We start from the raw sequence: 19731 nt of genomic DNA, 5'->3' as shown, positions 1-19731 counted from the left end.
CTTCTCTTCATCCTGTTCCCAGGTCCCTTTACCTACCTATGAAACCCCTACCCATCTTGCAGATCCCTCCCATATTCACCAGCTAGAGACTGTATAACAAGCAGTATGTGCCACAGATTGAGAGTTACTAGCATGCTGACCAAGCATCTGAGAAGCCAAAAAAGATAAGTTACAGGTGAGACCGCACTGTCGTCTTTTCCTTACTGGAGACAATAGTTTGCGGAGTTCTCTTTTCCCCAGACAAAAATTTTCACAAAATTTAGAGGAACTTAATATCTTTGTCACCCCTTATCCACTATGAAGTATGGTTGCAACATTTCTGGAGGGAAAGAAGAGGCAGAAGAAACCAACAGGTAGGTGAGCAGGAAGGAAATCAGGTTAATGTAGTTGCTCCAAGAAGGGTACAACACAAAGTGAAACAACACATTCCCTGCGCAAGATGTAAAATCTATGCCCCTTGCCCACTGTTCTACTTCTAAGCTATTTCTGTGTTCCCTTCAGGAAAATAGAGAAAGATTTCTAGAAGTCAGCTTCAAGATCAAGAAAAGGAGTGAAAGCTCTATCAATAGATACAGCTTCTTCATGCTTGAAAACTGTTAGCGTTTGTTTGCCTTTGTTTAAAGCAAACTTAAACTTGCTATTCAATACTTTATAAATGACTAAGAACGTACACGTGGAATTTCTCATTTGTCTCACCCTTGACAGCTCTCCCCACATGCTCCACCAACCAACAGCTCTGAAGTGATAAGCCTTTAATGCACGGAAACAAGAACAAGTTACCACAAAACAAGCCAGGATATGAACTTACACAACACTAGCAATCCACAGCAGCTGCTCACCTATATGTTAATGGGAATTAAACTGTATGTTCAAGGTAGCCTTTCCCTCTTTTAGTGCATAGCATAACCCACGGCACATTTGTCACCAAAGGAAAACACAGAATCATCAGCTACTCCACGCTGAAATCACTGCAGCTTTCCTCAGCATCTTCTCGGTGTGCCCATCCTCTTACTATCACTAAGAAGCTATTACTTCTTCCCTGAACACACCTAGTACATATCAAGGATTTGACATTTTATTTTAAGATCTTTCTTCATGGATGGTAACCTCTAGCTAATATGTACATATAGGTCCTATCAACTGGATTTTAGGGTATGGATTTTTATAAACCAAACTAACTGAGAAACAGTTCTCTTTGTCAGGCCTGGCAACTGAAAAAAAAATTACTACACATTTTCTGCTGACTTAGAAGGGTGACTGGAAAGTTGGTGGAGTTTTTTTGGGGGCGGGGGGAAGGGAAGGAGGCTGGGGAAGTACTAAGGTTTTTCTGTTATTGAATTTTTATACAAAGCTTCTCAAGTGTTTTATGTACAATGAAGTTCTGAGGCCACTTCAAAAAAAAAAAAAAAAAAAAAGGTCACGCATTCACAACCTTCAGTAAAACACTAAATTGCGTAGAAGTGAAGACTCTTTGCTCTAAAACTATCCTAGAACAATTAATACCAGCAGCAACTAGCAGCACTTTAAATGGTCCAAATCTCATATAGATCATCTAATCTTAAAGTTCTCTTTGGCAGGTTAGAAGGTATCATTATTTCTCTTCCATGAATAGATAAGCCATCAATCCTGGTTTACTAGGATCTGCTTAAACTTTCTCTGAGAGCCAGGACCACATTTTTCTCTTCACCTATGAGTGCTCTCACACAATATACATGACTATGGCACCTGAGCATTTCTTCTCAGGTCTCACCTTGACCCATTCAGATTATGCTACAGATAAATTTCCCTAGAATAAAGATTATGGATATCTCTCCCCAATAAATTAATGTTAGTGGTTAGCAAAATAAGCAAGTGAAGATGCTTTACTATAGGTGCTACTATAATTCTAGAACAGCCATATGTTGTTTCCTCAAAGAACCAATGTAATATTTATTGATAGTAAAATGCCTATTTTGCAACCATTAGCCTTCAGAGCATGTGAATCATGAGGAGTTATAATATGTAATATGTATCAGATACCTCTGGGGTATTCCTGTTGTCTGACACTAAATTTCACAGAATTCATTAGAATAATTATTGACATATAGTGGTATTATAGAAAGTAATTTAGCAGGATCTAAACAACATTTTTTTGCTTCAGGCTATCTGCATGCAGACTGAAGACAGCATTGCAACTCCAATTTAGACTTAGGAAAGAAAAAAGTTGGAAATGGAAAAGAGAGCAGAAGATTTTTAACTGATAGCCCTTAATCCACCCAAAGCACATTCCTAGACAACCTTATGCTTATTTTAAAATAGCCAAGCATCAAAACAGCCAGCATGAGCAAACATAGCACGCTCCTTCATAATACAACCTTGCTCACTCAACAACTATTTACTTATTCCACAGCTCAGTTGGCCAGAATGGACTACCCTGTAAGCACGTATTGATGAGCTTCATTTGTATTAAATTAAGCAGATAACTTTGTATACAGCAGCTCCTCTAATTATACCTTAGTCCTTTGATTTTTACTTATGAATTTGTCTCTCCTGAACCTGGATTTGCTAACAGTTAGATGTTTTATATATTAGATACTTGTTACGCTAAAAAGCACTCATTAGTTAAACAAGGTCATAAGGGTGCAAATACTCAATGACAACAGAAAAAGACACCATTTATACAGAGTGAGCTGGTGAGACTCTACTCTTTTTACAAAAAGTTTCTTGAAACCCTTTTCTAATGTTGCATGTAAAAAAAAAATACATACATACATTCACATATTTTAGTATTTATATTGCAAACCAGAGTGGTCTTCAAGTAGGTTGAGAGCCCTTCCATGCCAAATCAACCAGGGATTCAACATCAGCCTTTCAACCCTCCTTATTTAATCAGAAAGTAACAAGATCTGCCAAGAAAAGCAAACATCATTCCATTATTTATTCTGGCGGACTACAGACAGGGAAGTTTTTGCTGGTACAGGCATGAGGCAAAGCTTACAGTGCAAAAAAAATACTTCCATTGGTATCACTCACACTGGTCCCCCAGATGAAATAAGCTATCCTAACAAAGCCATTTTTTGCGGGGTGGAAGTATATTAATACCCGGCCTTTTGCAGGTTCAGGTATACCATTAGGCATAGAATCATACCCTATAGCAAGACTACAGTAGAAGTCCTAAATGCACTGCTACTGCTGCACTCCTAATATACTTGGAAAATGAAGACTCAGGCTGAGTCTGTTGCACAAAGCATGTCCCAAACAGCAACAGTCTCCCTATAAGAAAAAATTGAACAAGACCTGTGAATTGCTGTCAAGAGAACAAACAAAAGTTAAAAAGGGTCAATTTTTCTCTTGCTCCCAATTTTAGGCTCAGAGATCACTTCCACTTACCCCATGTAGTCTCTATTTCAGTGGGATGAGGTATGACATTACTAGCACTAGCCACGTACAAACTACTTCACACTGGTGTTTGGGTAGTATTTATACATCTCCTGGGCCTCCATGAAAGAGAAATGAAGCTGAAGAGCTTCCCCCTTATGGATTTTTGTAAAGGTGAATGTGTGCGGTCATGCCCTAGAAGCAGCAGACAGGTCTGGCTGCACTAATACTAATACTGAAGAAAAAAATACGTTACCTGACACTTTAGGGTCAGGTACATGACCATGTTTAAGATAGCGAATAGAAAATATAGGCTTAAGTTCTGCTTTGCTTTACAGTTATAGAGGTTGGAGGAAATACCAGCACAGAGATGCAGAAGCCCTCCATCCAAATACCAACAGAGCAGGAGAACTTGACCTTTTTGCTACTAGGCGAAGGCAACTCACAACCTACAAAATATGCATTGATTACAGGCAATAAAGAACCCCAAGAAGGAGAATACTGGGTTTCATAATAAAAGAGGTATGCGACATACTCAAGTGTCTTGATTTGGAATCCTGTCAATGCAATATTGTATGACACCATCACTACATAACAGTGATGGTCTTTTCTCCTTCCCCTTTAACCTGCAGAAATTAAATCACTACCACTGGCTCCCACATGCTGAACAGTGACATTAGATAAGATGTCAGCACAGGCTGTACTGCACACAACACTATTCAGGACACTCATTAATATTAAACGCCTAAGTACTTAGATGTGTATTCAAGCAGTCTTGTGCAGAAGAGTTTGTATACAAGATGGAGCCTATTTCACACACAGTTAATTACAACTAATCCACAAATACTATGGGGAAGTAAATGTTCCAGATTTAAAACAGGAAACGGGACTCTGCCGTCATGATTTCTTGCACTAATTTACTGAATTGGAAACATATACATGAATAAACCATTTTTGCCGTGATAGATACTGCTCTTAAAATGTCAGTTCTAGGGTGGAAAAAAGGCTTGCGATATAGTGATGGTATTATATCATGTTACTTCAAAATGGCTCCAAATTGTGAGTCAGTTGGAAGATATAAACCTACTATGAGGCCTAAAGCTTATATGATCAAACCAAGCTTTTGGCCATGTATTAACTGCCCTAGCTGATATCTAGGAAATCAGATTACCAAATAGATCTTTTAAAAAAAAATCATGTATGTAAGTATAAAAATGTTAAATAGGAGAATATAGGTCAGATCCTGCATTAGTGTTACCATATGCTTTAATTTTACTCAGCTCTGTAGATGTGCATACAAAGAATTTTCCCAGTAATACGCCAAATTTGCATCCTGCCATCTCCCAGCTTCCTGGAAACCGGAAAAGGAAATTAAACATACCCCTACCTGATAAAGCCTGTCAAGCTCATACCAAAAGGTTTGCCTTCAGAAGTTTCTGAGAAATAGATACGGTTAAACACACAAAAGTGAGGTGGGAGAACACTTAAATTCTAATAAATGACTAATTCATTCAAGCAGGACGGGTTCTGCTGGGGAATGACCACTGCCAAGACCCACATACACAGGTGCATGGAGAAAAGCTATAGAACAGATGACAACAGGGGGGAAACACAACACCCAAGAAGACATCCTACCCTGAACGAAGAAATTCCACTGACCCATAAAAATTACCTCTGCGCCCCAGAGAAGAAAACATTTGTCAAGTCACATAAAGAACCTGTTAATAGCATATGTTCAAAAGGTATTACTCTGAGATGTTTCTGCCAGACTGGCAGCCTGTTCATTTGAAGATATAGGGTATTCCCTTATTCAAAGTTTTTGGTATGTTTTATAAACAGATTGAACAGATCCAAAAAAAAATCATACAAGGTAGTGCTTGGGACTAGAGACTGGAAATTATCACACTTCATCAAATAACACCAACAAACAAGCAGTACGATAAGATCTTTAAAACCGGTGAAGAAAGCCCAGGCAATATAAACAGGTTTAGTATATCTGTAGTTAACAGTAGTTAACTACTGTAAATCAGGAAAGCAATCAGAAATTTGACAACGTCAGTTGAAACATAGTTTTATCTAGTTTGTAACTCCAGATATTTTGGTTGTTGACTGCTGTTTTCAACTGTACAAAGATGTGATGACAGCTGAAGGTGATTCTTTATCTTAAAGGACAAATACCTGCACTACCAATAAAACCATGGATAAACAAAGCCAGTCTTCCAGGCAAGTAATCAGTCACTGTTATGATGCAGTTGTTAGCCTGGTTTGCTATGGTTCCTCAGGCTCTACAACAAACCATTAACAATGCAAGGTTTTGCCCAGCTGATTTTGTTTCCAGAAGCGTTTTGTTTCAATTTTAAGTCTTAGCTGTAGAAATTACAAGGGTCAGTTGAATGGAAATGGTGACTTGCTTGAAATATCACTTAGAGTACATTTAGATAATGCTAAAAATTACAGCAGATCTGTTCTGGCTCATCAAATCATTTCAGAAAGTTATTCACAGGATTAAGCCCAAACAATACTTTAAATCCTAAATGTCATCCATACAGAGATCACGTTTCTTCATGATGCTCACCTTAAACTTGGTAACGGAGTAAGCCAAAGAATGATCAGTATCGGGTATCTAAGTGTAATACACAGGGCTTGGAAAATTCAGCATGGGCAAAAGATAAGCGTATCGCGCACACAGACAGTTTCAGTGTCCTTGTCGCCATTCAGAGCTATGTCAAACAGCCAAGTAAATTTGTCTAGACACCAGTCAGTGTCACAGCTGCCAATGAAAATTGTGTGAGCAGCAATGAAACCACCTGCCTTCATCTACTGACCTTGTTCAGGAAAAGCATAAGCAGCAGTTGAAACATGATGACAATCAACCATGTACACTGCTGCATTCCCCTCTACCTTTCACGTCATCTCTCGGCCAGTACGGTTATTTGTTGTTATATGTCAGATGAGCTACTCAAGACTAGAAAACACTCCCTGAAAGAGGAACCAAACAAGGTCCTACTGAATGTTCTCTGAAACGCCTTCAAATCAATGGGAGGTTTTCAAAAGCCTGACTACAGACCATAATATTACAGTAATCTGACCTCTTACACCACCTTGAATGCAGCAATTACTAAGACTCCTGAACAGTACGCATGCCTGCTACCCCAAATATTCAGAGAGAGTAGACCCGTCCATCAACTCCATTTACCTTCAGGGTAATACTATTACCTACACTAGAAAGAGTAAAGAAGAAAAAGACTAGAAGCAGGGTTGTTTTTTTTTTCCCCCTCTCCTTAGACGCTGCTTATGCTTTACTGCGCGTCCTAAAATTATTTGAGGAAAGTTGTTAGTATCTAAAATACCTTCCTCTTATCTTGTCATCAATATCAACGGAGGCTGAACTGTACATTCAAGCTTAAAATACGTAAAAAGGAAGTAAACTTACCTAACTGTCGTAACAATATTTAGATCATTCTTGTTAGGATAACTTTAAGCATCTCATTACCTTTTCATCACTTAGGCTTTTTATTCTGGACAGTTCACGGACTTGGGACTTGTCAGTTAGCATAATTTAACTATAGTGTCCTACCATAATACTGCATTATTTCAGATGCAAAAACAGAACACAGAGGAGTAAGTATTTTCAAAAGTTTTTCACGCGATAATTTTTTCATCATAAAAATCAACCTTCTAGCAGGCCATAAAATTATGAAAACATTGGGTGGTCTCGTAACAGCATACTAAAAACGTCTACATTTAGGGCAAAAACGTATCAAGAACAAAGCTTTACAGGACACAATCTGCCTGTTACAGTTTCTATTTCAACAGCTTAAGTGGATCTAGGACAGCTGGTACTTGAGTTACAGTATCTTTTCCTTGAACTAATTCCTAGCGTGTCATAAACTTCATTAGACATTAAAGGATACTATGACTATTTGGACAGAAGACTTCCAGATATCAAAACTGAAACCTTAGTCCTACTGAAGACAATAAAAAACTTCCAACCAGTTTGAAGGAGGCTAGGATTTCTGTGAAAAGTAATCCAAACTTTCCATTTTAGCAACTGCTTGTTGACACTTCAGCAACTGTCATTTTGGCACAAACCACTCTTTTGGAGCCAACAGTACCAGTGGCAAGTAGTCAGGCCTATCAGCAAAACTAGATTTTTAGCCTCATTTTTTGGTCCTGCGTTATCGAAGCACACAGCTATGCGATCATGGTAAGTTTTACACTGACCGCAATCATTAAAAGTCAGAATCTAGCAGGGGCAGCAGATAATCACGAAATCACACTGCTGAATGTGCCAGGAACAAAGAAGAAAGAAGTGCCAAGACAGGCGATCATAAGTATTCAACTATTGGTTAAGGAAAGCTCCTGCTGCACAGCAAAGACGACTGAATGAGTTTATAGTCAGAATGAACCACAGAAAAGGGGTATTGATCCACCACCACACGCCAGTAATTTCGATCTCCCCATTAAAAGTTTGCACCCTTTCAAAACAGAGCCCTTCCCAGGTTCCACAAGGACCACAGGCACACCGCTGTGGGAGCTGTAGCATCAGCCACACAGGGCCGGTATTTCGTGCCTACCGCGTATGAAGCTGTGAGACAGGAGGTATGCTGGCACACATCTACAGATACGTGCCTACAACTCAAATAGCTGGTAACATGCTGGCCCTTTGAATGTCGTCTACCTCTTTACTAGACAAGGAATGAATGTAGCAACTTTGTTAGACCAGCCTGGCTTGGGAATACCCTGACCAGTAGCGTTAGAAAAGCAGGGTACCTTTTGGAACATCCAAGCCCTTTCTCAAGTCCCTTCTCGCAGAACATGAAACATTACGTTGTTTTAAGTTTTCTAAAGGAGCTGAACACCTATGAAGTAGAAGCATTGGACTTTTCTACAAAAGCCCCAGATACAGACTCAGAAGCGGAACCAAATCAAAATGCTTTATTTCATTTAACTGGAAGTTACACAGACTCCGCAGAAGCCTATGGCATATCGGGGCTAACCCTGACCTCTTGCTGGGAAGTCTGCACACCCACAAGGAGCGGAATAGAGAGGATTTAACGGGTAGGTGATATCACATCTAACAACACACAATAGGAAAACGGAGGTGAAGTTAGCTCAGAAACAATAAGGAACTTCATATAAAATTTGCCTTCCACGGGAAGACCACTAGACAGATGGACTTTTACCTCTCGGAGCTGGCCAGCGTTTCTGCTCAAGACCGTGTGCCTAAGAGGCGCACAGAGGACGGGTATCCAGGTTCACCACTATCCGCTCCCGTTCACTGACAGCAGGATTAACACCACGGGTTAGTCACACACCTTTTCCCAGCGCAAAGGCTAGCCTGCGCTCGAGGGAGCGGCACCTGGGCTACCAGCGCTCACAGCTCACCCGCTGCAACACCCGGCCATCCCATCGGCCCAAATTCACGCGCGGTCACCTCGACGCCAGCGCCGACCTAGCTGCAGCAGCAGAGAAGCAGAGCAGGTGCGGGGAGCTGCCCAGGAACGAGCACCGACAAGGGGAAGAGCCAAAACGTTTCAACTCCTTTTTTTTTTTTTAAATAATTAAACAAAAAAAAATAAAATAAAAGGGGGGGGGGGGTCCTGCCCCGCCCGCACAGAGACAGGGACCTGGAAACGAGGCAACACCCGACGGCGGGGCCGGACCGGGAGGCGGCCGGGCCTCGGCAGCCGCGGCCCCCGCGCTGCCCGCGGCCCTGCCGAGCGCCGCGGCCCTGCCGCGCCCGCCCGCGCCGCTCTCCGCCGCCCGCGCAGCCCTCGCCTCACGCCGCCCCGCCCCGCCGCGGTCCCGCCGGCCCCGCCGCCGCGGCGGCAGCAGCAGCAGCAGCTACAGGGCGGCGCCCGCCCGGCGCTGCCTGCCGTACCCTGGTCCTTGAGGCTGGTGAGGAGCTCCAGCTGCTTCTCCTCGTCGGAGCTGTTCATCCTGCCGCCGCCGCCGGCGACCGGCTGCCCCGCTCCGCCCCACCTAGCGCGGCTTCACCTGGGAGCGGGCGGGCGGGCGGCGGCGCACGGAGCCCCGGGGGGGGCGGGAGCGGCCCTGCCCGCTCTGCACATGCCCAGACTCCCGCGGCGCCCCAGTGAGCATGTGCGAGGGTGCGGGGCACGGCGGCGCCCTCCGCCTGGCGGGCCCCCCCCGGCTGGCTGACTGGCGGCCCCCCCCCCGGCTGACTGACTGGCGGGCCCCCCCCCCGGCTGACTGACTGGCGGGCCCCCCCCCCCGGCTGGCTGACTGGCGGGCCCCCCCCCGGCTGGCTGACTGGCGGCCCCCCCCCCCGGCTGACTGACCGGCGGGCCCCCCCCCCGGCTGACTGACTGGCGGGCCCCCCCCCCCGGCTGGCTGACTGGCGGGCCCCCCCCCGGCTGGCTGACCGGCGGGCCCCCCCCCCGGCTGACTGACCGGCGGGCCCCCCCCCCGGCTGACTGACTGGCGGGCCCCCCCCCCTGGCTGGCTGACTGGCGGGCCCCCCCCCGGCTGGCTGACCGGCGGGCCCCCCCCCCGGCTGACTGACTGGCGGGCCCCCCCCCCGGCTGGCTGACTGGCGGGCCCCCCCGGCTGGCTGACTGGTGGGCCCCCCCCCGGCTGGCTGACTGGCGGGCCCCCCCCGGCTGGCTGACTGGCGGGCCCCCCCCCCCCCGGCTGACTGACTGGCGGCCCCCCCCCGGCTGGCTGACTGGCGGGCCCCCCCCCCCGGCTGGCTGACTGGCGGGCCCCCCCCCCGGCTGGCTGACTGGCGGGCCCCCCCCCCGGCTGGCTGACTGGCGGGCCCCCCCCCGGCTGACTGACTGGCGGCCCCCCCCCGGCTGGCTGACTGGCGGGCCCCCCCCGGCTGACACGCGCTGACCGCCCAGCACCGGCGGGCGGGCACACCGCTGCCGCGCAGCTGGCAGCGCACACACACACACACAACACCCCCCCCTCCACCACCACCACCACCACCACCACGGACGCACGGGGTTGGCGACCGGTTTTGTGGCTCCCGTTTGCACCCCTGCCAGCCGGCCCGAGGCTCGGGGCCTCCCCCGGCGGGGTGCGGGGGGCCGGTGGGGAGCCGCGGGCAGCGCGGGCGCGGAGAGGCAGGCGCTTCGGGTGGGCGCTTCGTGGGGGGAAACGCAGGAGAGGGCATGAGGAGCCGGGACGAGGGGAAGCCGGGACAGGGCCTCGGAGCACAGGTTTGGATATTAATTACAGGGTAGGAGGGAAAACGCAAGCCACCGGTCAGAGAAACCATCTGCGCTCCCCATCCGGTTTGCTTTGCCCTGGTGGCTTGCTACGGTCAGCGTGGAGCGGCCCGTGCAAAGGCGTGGAGGGAGCGAGGGCAAACCCTTCCCTCGCGCCCTGCCACGCGGGGCTCTCCCACAGCAGCAGCAGCAGGATGCGCCCTCGGGAAGTGGCAAGGAAGCGCCTCCTCCAGCAGCTCACGGCGCAGCCCCGTGCGTCCACGCTTCTGAAATAAGTCTTTCACGTGTGATTTACAGGCGGCAATCTTCTGTTTGGGCTCAACGCGCTGCCCGAAGCGTGTCACGCTGCACGCGCGCCCACAGCTCGCTGTGGCAGACGGGTCCGAAGAAACGGCATCGCTGCAGACAGGGCAACAGGAGTTGGAAATATGCAGGGAGGAAATTAAAAAAACCACCTCACGTAATAACAAACTCCGAAGAGCTGCTCAGTCCTCCTGCCTCCTTCTTCTCAGGTCTTCTCTTCTTGCGCTAGTAAGTCTTAAAAACATGATGAGACTCTGTATTAACGATTTACGGCACTATCTGTCCTAGAGCTAGTTAATAAAACCTGAGACGTGCTGGAAAGCAGCCGGGAGGGCTGTGCGAGGTATACTTGTGCTACCTTGTAAGTGAGATCTGCTCGTGTAAGGCTAAGGAGGCCACGCCGCAAGTTTGTAAGTAAGTTAGCTTGCTTTGGGCTCGTCAGAACAGAACATATTTCATCAAACCAAATGCAGAGTTCTAGGTCCATACTCCTAGAGGTGAAGTCATATGCAAAGAATGAGAAATTATCTTGGAAAACAAAGACTCTGTAGAGAAAGTGGGAGATTAGATGAACGAGCAGTCACACGCATACTGCCAGTAAGGTACTGCGGCAAAAGAGTTGGATATGCACCAGCAGCGGGAGAACGATTTATTCTAGGACACTGACAAGGCCAAAATAATGATACTGTATCCAGTTCTTCAAAAGATGGAGACATTGAAAAGTGATCCAAGGTTGGAAGGAGAATACTTTGTAACAAAAGACTTCACTTTCTGGATCTTTTTAATTGAGCAAAAAGAAAATAAATTATTTATGTTAATTTCACAGCAGAAAATGCTTGGTACTTGAGGGCCTTTCAGCCTTGCGGAAAAAGACTCAACTGAAATGTGAATCTGTAACTAGAAGCTAAATGTAAAAACGGAAAATAAAGTCAGATGTTAATTAAAGCCTCCATTTTAAAGACCACAGGGGTCCTATTTAGGTCCTTGCAGTTCTGGGCTGACCCTGGTGGTGAACAGTCCCCACTTTAAGTTTGGGAAGTTTTGGCAATGTTTTAATTTTTTATCATCCTTTCTCAGGCTGCCTGTTGGCTTCCCTACAGCTCTCCCAAACCTCTCTTCCCATTGCTGATGGTGCCGCCCTTCCATTTCCAAACCCGTTTCTTTCATACCACGCAGTAGCAGGATTTGCAAAAGAGGCATTGTGAGGTTGCTTAGCCCTGCACTGTGCCAGGACACAGGACATCTTCATCTTGCAACAATGTTCAGTCTGTTGTATGCTGCCAGAACAGGGGATAAAATCTCTTTGATGCCAGTATAAACAGTAAACCAATTCTTCCATTATTTTATTTATTTTTTCAAGTTAAAGTATTATGGGTCTGTCAAAAGAATTCCCTTCCATAATTTCTATTTTGTAGCTTCATCGTTATTCTGTTGTTATTCATTTCAACCTGTGTCAAGCTAAAATATCTTGAAAAGAAAGCATTTAAAATAAAGATATCCTTGTTACAGACCCTTTTGGTTGCAATAGCAGGAAGGGTGCCACTGTTAATGTCATTTCTCAAAGGTATTAATGAAGTATTCCCAAAGAGATTTTGCCTTTTTTAAGTTAATTAACACTCCTAATTTGCTAATGGATCCCCTATACTCTAAAAGCATTTAACTTTCCCAGAAGTGTTTCGCTGAGTCAATAATTAAGTTCCTTTTTTCAGTATTTTTAAATAAAATATCATCCATAATGTCTGTGCTATGTCTATATAATACATCTACACAGCAGTTTGATCGCTAATGCTGTAAACTATTAAGATCATAAAACATCTATTCCGGAAATCATCATCATAGGACTTTACAATGTTTAAAGAGTGATTAGGTAGTTACTGCTTCCTGTATCAGAAAAAGAAAAGCAACGCTGTAGTTTGAATGAACATAACCAGTTTTTAGACATAGCATTTCAAGAATCTTGTTTTTTATTAAATGGAAAAGTTGAGAGTAGACATGTTTGGAAACTTGTCCATGTCAATGTTAGGAGAAAAGAAAATTAAACACTTTCTACTGCATGTCAGTAAGTGGTCTTTTAAAGAGGAAAATTCAGATGGATTCACCAAATCTTTAGGTTCCACCCACATGTACCTGTTCTTCTAAGATCCGGAATAGCTTTGTCACCAGACCCTATGAAGTTTTGAGAATCACAGGTGACACATGATAGGAAAAAGAGGAAAAGACACAAGGAAGGCCAAAAGGAAGTAGGATTAGAATTCAAAAAAGATCTTGTCCAGGTGGAGCTCTGCTTTGATTCAAGTTGGGTATAATTCAGTGAGAACAGATGTGCTGTTCTGTGCATAAACAGTGATAGTCAAATGCACCAACAAAGAAGCGCATCAGTTTCAGAAGTTTTAGTAAATTAAGATGCTATATGGTTTTTTAAAAATCTAAATACTGGAGTATAAATAAGTGTGTGAGGCGCATTGTGAGGCGCGATTCTTCCTGCTATGTTTCGCTTTGGTGAGACATCATTTAGAGTAGCATGCCAGCTTTCCATATCGCACTTTGAACTGAAACACAACTGACCAGGGACAGTCTGCAGAGAGCTTGCGACAAGAACGGTCCTTCTGAAGGTAACCTGGACCCGCAAGACGAAAAAAGGATGTTTCATCCAGTGAAGACTGATGGAACAAATAATGAAGTTTTTCATATCAGTTAAAAATGACCAGAAAGAAGTTAACCTGTCCTCAATAGCCATTGAAATAATACAGAGTTTTAACTGTAACAGAAGCACTGGAATAGGCTACAAACAAGGTGGAAGGCGAAAATTCCAAAGTTTCTAAGAAACTACATGGCCTGTCAGGGTCTGCTCTTCTGATGAACTGTGCAGGTGAGAGGACTTACAGCGCACATGTCACTCCCTCTCCTCTCTGCCTCCAAGCCTTGTCACCGACACCGAGGCTAATTTCTTAACAGGCAACCTCTGCAACTTTTCCAACACTTCCTAGGCAATTTCATAGCTTAGGATAGGTCCACATAAACACAGTAACTGGTGACGGACTCTAACTAAGCTGTGAGGAGGATGGGAGAGAAAACTAGAGCTGAACGGGTGAACCTCTTTACCATCAGATTTCACATCTTAGTATCCAAAACAGCTATTTGGAAGGGTGTGCAAAGCCTGTGTTCTGAGGCATGAGTCAGTGTTCACACATCTCTACTCCCACCCGCTGTTACCCACAGATAACAATGTCTATAAGCTTTATTGGAAAGAATATCTACTCCAACACATTTGTTGCTATTTGCCTTGCAGCAGGACAGATTTATTCTTTGCATCTGCTGTTCCCTGCATAGTTTACCGCGCTATGTAGGCTCACCCATGGAAAGTGGGCATGGCCATGCCTCTGCAGCACCTGGAATAAACAGAGAGAGGCACCAGTAAATGAAAGGATGCAGTCTAGGTGTGTTTTCCATGACATGGGTCCCTGAGCAACAGTACCTTAGGGCAGCAGCTTCAAGTGTTCTCTTTAAATAAAAATGTGGTTGCTGTCCTTCCATTTGCATGTCCAGCTCTGTGCGCTCTCTCTCACCTGCTAGCAGCTTATTGCGTGGTACAGCTCAGCTAAACTTTGCATTTATATTCAGTTGCTTCCATAGGATTTCTGGAAGGAAAGTAATTGGCAGTATGCAAGTGAAGGAGCAGGTGATAAGTGAGAACTTAGCCTCAAGCTCCTGCAAACAACCTAGTCACAAACCTGTCCCTGAACCTGTTGGCTTAAGAACTAGGCAGACCTAATGTTTGTAGGCAGAGAATCAGAGGGGCAGTGCCAAAGAGCTGAAGGACTTTTGAAACAATGAAAACCATTCCCGAATTGACAGCTCAGTCTGTGCTGTTAAAGGAACCACTCTAGTCATAAGGCAGTTTAGTATATTCAGTGCTCATTCATTTCTCTGCTACTATCAGTTTTTGATAATATTTAAGGAGGCATTTGTTCACCATCCTTTGGACTTTTTCCGAACACTCATGTTGCTAACTGCAGGGTTTTTCTGAAAGCCAAAGGTTCTGTTTATTTGATTAACTTGTCCAGGGGTTAAGGTAACCAACCTGCTCCTACTGATGACATATTAAATGTGATATGTACATGTATATCTTTTAATTGGGATTTAGGGGTTTCTTTATCCTATCTGTTTAAGCTGGGAGCAGATTGAAACATGCCAATACTTGTCTAAAATTGTATTGCTTTCCTGCACTTTTTATGACCAGAGCTTTCCAGGATCCTCACAAACAAACCTCGTAAACAGTGAACAAATATGAAGAAATAACTCACATAAGTGGGGTTTGCCTACAATGACTATTTGCTATTAGAATGGCTTCAGTCTTGTGAGAGATATTTATGAAATAGCATATATGTATCAAAACATATCTGCAATGGAATAACTGGTGCACAGGACTGAACAAGGTAATGTTGATCATTTTAAGGAGCTACTAAAACAGGCTAATATTAAAGGAATCATTGTTCTCACTGTGCCATCTGCTCCAGAGCCATTCCTTTGTAATACCGAAAGGAATAGATGCTGAAATGAGCAAGAAAAGAGATTCACAGCAGATAGCATGAAGGGAAGCATGCACTTGGGGCCGTGTCCACAAGTAAGAGAAAAAAACAAGTAACAAAGAACTCAGAATTGGAATCTGGGTAATATTCTCAATTTCACACTAGCCAGCAACTTTTTAAGCCAGGATAATACAAAAAAAAAAGGAAGGTAAAGAAAATTAATGAAAGGCTTAGTTTTCTTTGACTTATTTCAAAATAGATCACAGTGAGATGCCAGGCATCTTCTGTTGTTTTCACTGATGCTTGAAGCTGATGAAAATGAACAATTCATGACCTGCAGGCATAGAGTAGGCTGCTGCACCTGTGCAGAATCTAATAGTTAGCTTGCATAACACTTTTGAAAATATTGTTCATGTTTAAGAACATGCTTTATGCCTGTTCTCCTCTGGGATGGGACTTCCATGAGTATGCACACAGATTGAATTTGGAAACTCAGAAGCTCACAGAACGATAAACGGAAGCAAATGCTAGTGATCATTCACATGGCCTAACTCCTGAATTCATAAAATAGGAGTATTAGCCTCAGAAACCTGACAAGGGCAGATTCAGTCACGAAGCGGAGACCTACAGTGCTGCTTTCATGACATAAGAAATTATATGAACCGTTGGTAAAAATTTGCCTGCAAGTATTCTCTACATGCAAGAAGAAAGAATATGGAATCAAATTTAAACAAAAAAGAAGTTAGCATTGAAAAGCAAATGAGTGCTAGGAAGAGCAATGCTTTAAATGACATATAGAAAGAGGAAATGAAAGACTCAACTTTGTCTAGAAAGGCTTTTGAAATGTTTGTCCATCTTGACTATTTTCCAGAGTACTTCACAACTAAAGAGTTCAGATCCACATAGCCCACTCCTTTTCTCCCTTGCTGAGTTTCTGAAAGTGATTTCAATTTGAATTCAGTTGAGGTTGTTGGAAACAAATGTACCAGCTGTTCATACTGCAAAGTGCTTGCGTGCAAGAGAAAAATCAATCATGATGTCCTGATAGCAGCTTTACTTTGAAGATTCCTGGCAAAGAATTGGAAACAATTGTTTTGTGAACAAGGTGATTTTGATTTGGAATCATCTAGTAGATTATGAACCCTATCTATTCAACCTTGTAGCATTTAAAATATCTCCCACAAAATAGCTTACAGAACACTGCTCAGACTTGTACATCCAGAAGTAAAAAATTCCTTATCAAACAAGTACCACGGCCAGAAATTTCATATAGTTGTTATCCATACTGTAATGTGAACATTCCTACCCATTTTAGCTAAAAGTTACTTGGAACTTCTAATGATTATAAAGTCCTGAGAGGTAAAATCCTACATCAGCAAAAAATGGCAAAGAAGGGATTAGTGGATCTTAGAGAGAAGGGCATTCTCTGCTGAAGCATCTGTCCTTGCAAACTCTAAGCTAATTTTTGAGGATTTGTCATCCTCCTATTGAGGAGAGCTATCTTGTGGAAACACCTGTGGCTACAGGTAGAGTTACCCTCAGATCATGACTTCAGCTGTGTGTTTACCACTTTCAGAACAGACATATTTGAAGTAGGTGTGTCGGCGCGGTGGAATAAACCACATAATCACTGCGTGGATAAACAACTATTAACACACTCCATAAAAAATGAAATAGCAATAGCGATTTGAACGCATAATTAACATCATGAATAAAATTAAATAGATCTATCTGCTGAGGTAATGTATATTTTTCCATCAAACTAATCAGTACTGAATAATGGCTAGCATAATATATCTGGGTAAATATAGGCACTTCTTGTTTCCCTAAGATGACAACTAACTAATCAACACACATTCAAACTAGAATACAAGTATGATTGAAAATAAAAAAATCCTAGATAATACAGAATCATTTGAAAAACTTAACCATTTGATTAGAGACATTGGCATGATCTTTCCTAGTTACGCTCTTCTGTGATGGCAGATTTGTCTATCTGCACAAAAAAGGCACAATATTGTTGGGAGGATAAATCAGGAAAAGATTAAGTATTTAGCGTGGCATTTTAGAATGCTTGAGCTATACTGTAATTAACAACCCTGCGTATTAAACTTACAACTGTAAAATATAACTAGGTCAACTATAACTAGGCATAGCAGTACACCATCTTTTATGAATGCTCACCTCACATAATTTGGTTGAAATAGGTGCTTCCTTTGTCTGCAAGCACACATTGGCAGTGAGTTTGGCCCACTGAGATATGAACTTTGCCAATATGTGAAGGACACACATATTCAGAGAAAACAAATAGCTCAGAAGTGATTCACTATGTTATTACGGATCAAATCTGAAATGTTATTTGCTTCCAGCCTGGCAGAGACAAATATCACACATTTGGAGAGCTAGATACCGACTCACGCTCCAGACCTCTTTCCTGAGGCGTAGGACCCGGTTTCACTAGCATCACAGTCCAATGGCTGTGCTAACCCTCACAAGTTTTGCAGCAGCTTGTGTGTGGTCTTCTGGAGTTCCCATCAAGGGATGCCCTGTTCTTTGGGTAAAATGGACAGTCAGAGAAGAGAATAGAGGCTTTGCACAGGAATGTCACAGAAAAAAAGCATATCACTCTAGAACCAAGTTACTATCTTTACTCAGTAAACTTTGTTTCCATTTTTAGTGAAGGAACGGGCCTCTGGCTTAGGCACCATGTCACTTTTTTAAAGCAGTTGCAATATGTTTTTTGCTGTGGATATTGCATCCTCCAAACCTTGTCCCAGTTACCTGAGTCATTACAAATAAAACTCACCAATAGCTCTGCCAGTACCGGCTCTGTAGCTCTTTTCGCAGCTCCCAAACCTATTCCACACTGTTTCAAATGGAAATTTTAATGTTGAATATTGCCTACTAAGTGTTAGTTGAATTTTTTTTGACCTATAAAGCAAATTCTGCAGTGTATTAGTTCTACCACTTTCTATCCAGTTTTAATAATCATTTACTTTTAATTTGTCCCTTTGTTGTACACACAGGCCGAATATCTCTGTGCTAAGGAACCTGCTAAAAGTTAACATCCTACACCCTCTCCCTCTACTGATACGTCTATTTAAATGCTCCCTCTTCTATGGTATTCTGTGAAGAGGAGCGGTGAGCCGGTGAGACTGCATGTGGAAGGCAAGTATCTATTTGAGAGAGAACCTGATCCTCTCCAATACAAAAGAAGTTACTCCGTACACTCTACCAGCTCTCTGGAAAATTAAAACATTTTTTATCAACAAGAACCTAGTCCATATATTGCTCATCTGCAAATATTTAACAGCATTTACTCCCAATAGTCCTTGTTCTGATATCTACAAAAAATTACAGTATGTTACCTGACAGGCTATGTGATGATGACGAACGACAACAGTAAAGAAGCCATCTTTTTTCCTGGGAAGAAGGAATGTTCTATCAGCTTAGGTGAAAAAAAATCTTAGCAGTGCAGGAGCAAGCATCTCTGTGCCTATAATTTCATTGTGAAACAATGTAAGAATCAGATTTCAGAATGGATAGATGTTTATCACAGTAGAAATTTTAGGGAAAGAGCATACTGCAATCTAATGAAGCGTCACTGCATAAAAATAGTTATTCCTTGGTAAGTTATTCCCAAAGCTCACAGTACTGTTTTAGACCTTGTTCTCTGATAAACACCTGACATCGTGTCAAACTAAACAGCAAAATCAGTTAGTTAGACACTTAAGTACGTTCCTATACAACAGTCAAGGTCTCTTGGTACTTCTGATCATAGCATGTTAATAGACCATTCATTATGCACAGCTTTTGAATTCAATGACACTGTTATTTTGCCTGAATCTTTATTATACTGCTAGGTAAAGTTACCTTCATAATTAATTTCTACAGGAAGGGCAATTCTTTTCATTTATATTAAGCAATTTTTCAGTTTATGAGAAATAACCCATTGCCCTGCTTTCTCAACACACATTCCATCAAGTCTTTATGTGCAACTGTAGCCACTTTGTGTGTGTCTCCCTCTCTGTCTTGAACTTTGCATACAGCTCAACAGTAGTTGATGTTTTTGTTCCTGCTGCAGTCTTGTCCATTTTCTGGTACTTGCACCGCCTCTATTTGCACTATACAATTAGGATCAGATGTTAGTTCCTTGAACTAAAGAGCATTTGGGCTCTCCTTCCAACAGACTCTTCCACTCCCTTCTTGCAAAACAAAGCTGTCACATGAATTCTTTAAATGGTGTTGGACTGCATTACACCACTTAACCACACTTGCTAAACTAAGATGATTATGCCACATACTTTGCTGATAAAAATCACCATGGCATCAGTGTATTTTGC

The 19731-nt window shown here is 43.3% G+C and overlaps 1 protein-coding gene across 4 annotated transcripts in view; it reads right to left on the bottom strand.

Moving 5' to 3' along the window:
• Window positions 1-9445, bottom strand: part of SHTN1 (shootin 1) — a 67187-nt gene extending 57742 nt beyond the window's left edge. Inside the window, exon 1 of one of the 4 annotated variants that reach the window (XM_068951621.1) lies at window positions 9242-9445. In XM_068951621.1, the coding sequence (XP_068807722.1) occupies window positions 9242-9299 (58 nt within the window). In that variant the 5' untranslated portion in view covers window positions 9300-9445. Of the gene's footprint in view, window positions 1-8543; window positions 8787-9241 lie in introns of those variants that run through there. The other 3 variants (XM_068951625.1, XM_068951623.1, XM_009668620.2) reach the window with 3 other exon arrangements.
• Window positions 9446-19731: the final 10286 nt, after the last annotated feature.

This window comes from Struthio camelus, chromosome 7 (genome assembly GCF_040807025.1).
Source record: "Struthio camelus isolate bStrCam1 chromosome 7, bStrCam1.hap1, whole genome shotgun sequence".
Taxonomy (NCBI): Eukaryota; Metazoa; Chordata; class Aves; order Struthioniformes; family Struthionidae; genus Struthio; species Struthio camelus.
The sequence above is the reverse complement of the archived record's forward strand: the minus strand, read 5'-3'. Positions and strand labels throughout refer to the sequence as shown.